Source organism: Sinocyclocheilus rhinocerous, unplaced genomic scaffold (assembly GCF_001515625.1).
Source record: "Sinocyclocheilus rhinocerous isolate Xijiao unplaced genomic scaffold, SAMN03320098_v1.1 scaffold62, whole genome shotgun sequence".
Lineage (NCBI taxonomy): Eukaryota > Metazoa > Chordata > Actinopteri > Cypriniformes > Cyprinidae > Sinocyclocheilus > Sinocyclocheilus rhinocerous.
The window spans coordinates 411619-417889 of record NW_015656585.1 but is presented as its reverse complement, the minus strand read 5'-3'; the positions used below and the strand labels follow the sequence as shown (position 1 = coordinate 417889).

General features: G+C 36.8%; 1 protein-coding gene across 3 annotated transcripts in view; it reads left to right on the top strand.

Annotated features, from left to right (window-relative positions):
* LOC107720248 (neurogenic locus notch homolog protein 1-like) overlaps positions 1-6271 on the top strand; it is a 56879-nt gene that overhangs the window by 22966 nt on the left and 27642 nt on the right. For all 3 annotated transcript variants that reach the window (XM_016527897.1, XM_016527898.1, XM_016527896.1), the window contains 5 exons: positions 2210-2332; positions 2508-2741; positions 3096-3251; positions 3396-3581; positions 3841-3954. In XM_016527897.1, coding sequence (XP_016383383.1) covers positions 2210-2332; positions 2508-2741; positions 3096-3251; positions 3396-3581; positions 3841-3954 — 813 coding nt within the window. The remainder of the gene's footprint in view (positions 1-2209; positions 2333-2507; positions 2742-3095; positions 3252-3395; positions 3582-3840; positions 3955-6271) is intronic.

Here is a 6271-nt window from a genome sequence, read left to right as displayed (position 1 = left end):
ATACACATACACAACATAAAACTAAGCACTAAAATATCTGGCAATACAATACAATTACAGAATTATAAATAAAATCACAAATACGTAGTTTGATAGTTTCATCGATTGAAATGGACAGATTGAACTGATTTTTGGAAATGAATAAAACCTACCAAATCTAAAACAGTTTGGATCGAGACAAAAAGTAGTCATGAAAAACGTTCAAATCAACACAATATTCACAATGTTGCCATAATTTAGCCAGCTAAATCAGCATGAATATGTGGATATTTGATATATTGCCTAGGTCTGAAGCTTATGTGATTATGTACTTTGCTGACTTGTTCAAACATATACCCTTTCCTGGCTTAAGAGCTGTTTAGCATGCTAACATTCAAAGACTTGTCTTAAATACCCCTCATGATTATGGGGTCTATGAATCTTTTTAATCATGATGAGGGCTTTAACTGACATTAGTTACGTAACAAATGAGTTCATTAAATGACGGATCAATGGCAGTCCCTTAACTTTGATCACTCAGAGGAAATCCACCCGGCTTATTTTGACTCACAAGTGTCCTGTTGACGACATCGGTTCCAGCAGTAAGACAAATGATATCGGCCCTCTATCCGGGTCGCCACTGAATGTAGAGATTTCAGATGAGCTCAGTGAGTTTGCAATAACAACGCAGTATCAGTGTTTCCCACAACTTTAGAACATGGGATAGGCTACCTCTCCCAGAATGCCCTTCTCACAGCCTCATTAAATCCCAGCCTAGTCATAGTATCTGCGCTCCCGCTGCAGCTCTGTCTGCATGTGTGTGTGTGAACAGGCCGGCAGGAAAATATTTGCGCTTATCATGAGGAAATGTCTGAACGACAACATCCTTATGCTGGTGTCCCTGGGTTAGAGTCAGTGTTGGGAGAATGAGAATGCGTGTCTGTGTGTTCGCCTCTCATCACTATTCCTTTGACCCAAGTGGATCTCATATCATGCCAGACAACATAACCTAAACCTCTGCATTGAGGAAACATCACTAAAGTGATTTCTTTCTCTTGTATTCCATGCATTCATGGGCTTTGAAGGATAAGTTCATAATATATGATGTGATCAGTTATGAAATATACCATAACTGCACTTTTTGGAGTTAAATTGTAGGAAATTGTGGTTAGAGTCAGTTGAGTCGTTGTCGTTGGTGCCTCTAACAGAATCCTGGTACTGCCAGACTTCTCAGAAAAGAAAGACTGTTGACCGCAACAAAAGTAACGACTGTTTTCAAATGTTTCACAACATTTTATCCATCTGTTTATACCGGGAAACAATTGAATTTGCATGTTTGTGTTAAAGGATCTGTACTGTGCTATCTGATATAAATATTTAGTTCTTTGTGAAGAAACATGAATTCTGTCAGCAAACAGTTGCTCAAATATTTATCCATGTCTAGAAAATGTGATATTATGGGTTATGTATTAAGTGCTGATTTTTTTATTTCACACTGCTCAAAAGATACAGGATGTTTGTTTTTTGGATGATAGTGTGAACAGCAAAAATAAAAAAATTGTGGAGATACATTGGACAGGTACACTACAATTCAAAGTTTAAAATCATGAACCTTTTCAAATATGTTTTTGAAAGTAAGGCTATATTTATTTGATCAAATATACAGCAAAAATAATATTGTGAAATATTATTACAATTTAAAATAACTGTTTTCTTTTTCAATATATTTGATTGAAAAAAAGCTGAAAAGCTGAAAAAAAAGCAAAGCTGAATTTTCAGCAGTTATTACTATTCAGTTATTCAGTGTCACATGACCCTTCAGAAATTATTTTATTATGCTGTTTTGGTGCTTTTCTTATTATTATCAATGTTATCAACAGTTGTGCTGCTTAATATTTTTGGGAACTGTGAGCCATTTCTTTCACTATTCTTTGATAGATTCTGAATTTGATTTGAATAGAAAGTTCTAAGGAACAGCATTTATTTGAAATAGAAATCTTTTGTAACAATGTAAAAGTCTTTACTGTCACTTTTGATAAATTAATGCGTTCTTCCTGAATAAAAGTATTAATTTCGTAAAATAAAAATGACCCCAAACTTTTGAATAATATTGTATATAGTTCCGTTTTTAGGAGTGTAACCTTGAACAGGCAGTGTCTGAAATGGGTATGTGAACAATCTTGTTAGACTTTTTAAGAAATGTTTACTGAAATTGCTTATTTCTTTTCAGGCTTCAGTGGTCAGAACTGCGAAGAGAACATTGATGACTGTCCAGACCATCGTTGCCTTAATGGAGGAACCTGTGTGGATGGAGTGAACACCTATAATTGCCAATGCAAGCCAGAGTGGACAGGTACCAACTGCCTACTCAAACCCCACATTTCACTTACAGATACAAAAAAATTTTTTTTTGAATCAGTAAGACTAACTAGACTTCAATAAGTAACATTTTTTTTGGCATTTCATCTGTGTCTGGAAAATAAATGTGTATATATATATATATATATATATATATATGAATTCCTCAGGTCAGTTCTGTACCGAAGACGTCAATGAGTGTGATTTGATGCCCAATTCCTGCCAGAATGGTGGTACATGCTTGAACACACAGGGTGGATACAACTGTGTGTGTGTAAACGGCTGGACAGGGGACGACTGCAGCGAAAACATCGATGACTGTGCAGATGCAGCCTGCCACACAGGAGCCACATGCCATGATCGGGTGGCCTCCTTCCTCTGTGAATGCCCTCATGGGCGCACAGGTGTGCACCTTTTTTTTTTCTTCTCATGCATCATGGTTTGAAACACTCATTCTGTTATTTGAGCATTAGGTTTTTTGTGAGTTTTGAGCAAATCCACTGAAGAAAATCTCCCATTTTCTACTGGAGGAGAAAGTTGGGATGGGGCATATTAATTTGCTTGTTCTTTTAATCTGCTAAAATTTATTTATTTTTTAGGAGTACACTTTTTAGGAGAGCTAAGTGGCATAAACATCTGTTTTGATTTCATAGGGTCTATAAAATCTGCCTTACTGTTTAAAAAGGAGATGTTCAATAAGGTTTAATCTCATAAATTGCTGCACAAGTTAATTCTCACTGTGTGTCTCTGTGTTTTAGGTCTGCTGTGTCACCTGAATGATGCTTGCATTAGTAACCCATGCCAGAAAGGCTCCAACTGTGACACCAATCCAGTCAACGGCAAGGCCATCTGTACCTGTCCTCTGGGTTACGTTGGCCCATCCTGTGACCAAGACGTTGACGAATGTTCGCTGGGTAAGGAATGGCTGTATTGTATTGAATACATAAATACATACTGATGGTGCTTGATAAGCACACTAGTCATGTTTAAAACTGTAGCTATTACAATAGAATATGTTAATTGTAAATGTTTAAAGGGTGTTTTTTGTCCCCTTTTAGGTGCAAACCCTTGCGAACATGCTGGAAAGTGTATAAACACAAAAGGTTCCTTCCAGTGTAAATGTCTGCGGGGATATTTGGGAGCTCGATGTGAACTCGACATAAACGAATGCATGTCCAACCCATGCCATAATGACGCTACCTGTTTGGATCAAATCGGAGGCTTCCATTGCATCTGTATGCCAGGTAACCAAAAGATCTGCAGCACTTGGTTTAAATGCTCTCTATATATTACCCCCACACTGGTGATGTCATTACCTCACATGACCAATCTGTGATCCAATAAATTGCTTCTTTTGGCAGTAACACTAATGATACTGATGCCTGACTACATGCAATTAATATTTTCTGTTTATTGCACACAAAAGAAGCACTAAAAGCATTGTTAAGATATGCTGAATTTTCTTGCTAAGTCTGGAGCTTACTCCCCTATGTTAATTGGCAGGGTACGAGGGAGTCTTCTGTCAGATCAATACTGATGAGTGCACCAGCATGCCCTGCCTCAACAATGGGAAGTGCATCGACAAGATCAACAACTACCAATGCGAGTGCCCCACAGGTGAGCGTGCAGGGGTCAATCACCTCCCAGGACAGAACAGAGTGGAGAACACTAATCCCTGCCCTGAGGCAGGCTTACACAGCCCCGGCTAAAATGCTTCAAATAATCCATATGAAAGCTTCTGCAAAGTTAAAATTTCAGACAGTTTTTGCTTGAGTAAGATGATGCATATCATTTATGCACAGCAAAAACGTATTAGTGTTTTTAATCAAAATAATATTTTTTCTAGTGCACAAATATTTCTGTTAAAGAATATTTTAAATAAATATTTATACAATTTATATTATAATATAATATAATATAATATATTATATATAATTGGTAATGGTATATATATATATATATATATATATATATATAAAATGGTAATTTAATTAATAATTGTTTACCTGAGAAATGTTTGTTTAGAAATTCTAAATATATTCTAATACATATTCAAATGTTTATTAGTAGCGATCTAACATTTTTATTGTAAGAATACTTTTTGCCCCTACTTTGATCCTTTGTCCAGTTCCAATGACGTGAAACTAATTTTGTTGAAAATGTAGGTTTGTGAAAGGCTCTTCTTATTGAAAAACAGCACATTTAGGATGCAGAGGAATTCATGCATAAATGAAGGAGGGTAGAGCGGAGGTACAATATTAGGCATGATGAGGTTGTGTAAGGGGAGGGGCCTACGGGGACCCCCAAGAGCGGTGTAAAGGAGTTTTGGGAGATAGTTAGCTGAAGAAGTGGAAGCTAGGCCCCCTTCACTGTTTCAGATGGAAATCAGAGCTCCTTTTCAGCATGCGGCGCAGGGATCCTTTTCAGTAGTGTACACACTGAATCCATAGCAACCACAATGGGCGCTTTTTAAAATGTGGCATCCTCCCAGGACAGAACAGAGTGGAGAACACTAATCCCTGCCCTGAGGCAGGCTTACACAGCCCCGGCTAAAATGCTTCAAATAATCCATATGAAAGCTTCTGCAAAGTTAAAATTTCAGACAGTTTTTGCTTGAGTAAGATGATGCATATCATTTATGCACAGCAAAAACGTATTAGTGTTTTTAATCAAAATAATATTTTTTCTAGTGCACAAATATTTCTGTTAAAGAATATTTTAAATAAATATTTATACAATTTATATTATAATATAATATAATATAATATATTATATATAATTGGTAATGGTATATATATATATATATATATATATATATATAAAATGGTAATTTAATTAATAATTGTTTACCTGAGAAATGTTTGTTTAGAAATTCTAAATATATTCTAATACATATTCAAATGTTTATTAGTAGCGATCTAACATTTTTATTGTAAGAATACTTTTTGCCCCTACTTTGATCCTTTGTCCAGTTCCAATGACGTGAAACTAATTTTGTTGAAAATGTAGGTTTGTGAAAGGCTCTTCTTATTGAAAAACAGCACATTTAGGATGCAGAGGAATTCATGCATAAATGAAGGAGGGTAGAGCGGAGGTACAATATTAGGCATGATGAGGTTGTGTAAGGGGAGGGGCCTACGGGGACCCCCAAGAGCGGTGTAAAGGAGTTTTGGGAGATAGTTAGCTGAAGAAGTGGAAGCTAGGCCCCCTTCACTGTTTCAGATGGAAATCAGAGCTCCTTTTCAGCATGCGGCGCAGGGATCCTTTTCAGTAGTGTACACACTGAATCCATAGCAACCACAATGGGCGCTTTTTAAAATGTGGCATTTTAGAGGCTCGGAAGAAATTCCTGTTCTGAAGATGCATGGGACACTCCTTGATTACAGATGCCAGGGGGTCTCTGGGAATGGCATAAACAAGTTTGGAATTTGTTATCAGGATTATCACTGTAATAATACAAGATGTGATGATCAGACTTGATGATAAAAAGGACAGAAAAATCCCATAGATTTACACTAAAGCCATATCTAGAGACCAGAATGTCATAGAGTCTGAAGGTAGGCTACGAAGACTAACACGCAGCACCTTAAGAACTGCATACCAACAATTTTTTTTAGTGTTGCTTTAAATACAGAGTTCTGGCATGAAACTCTAGATGGCGCAGTCCGATAGGTCTAACTCAATCTGACCTAATGACATCATTATCACATGGCACAGCTGATTGGTTAGCTCCTGTATCGGTAGCCAATGAGCTCGCTGCTCAACATTCAAATATATGATTAGTGCTTGCCGTAGCAGTTGCAGCTTGCTTCAGAAACACTCCAACTTCCCCAGCTCCACCTGTATAGATCAAACCTGTATAGATGCTACGAGGTGATTCATGAATGCTATATGGGGGTTATTTCATGTATGTTATATTTGCAGCAGCAATATT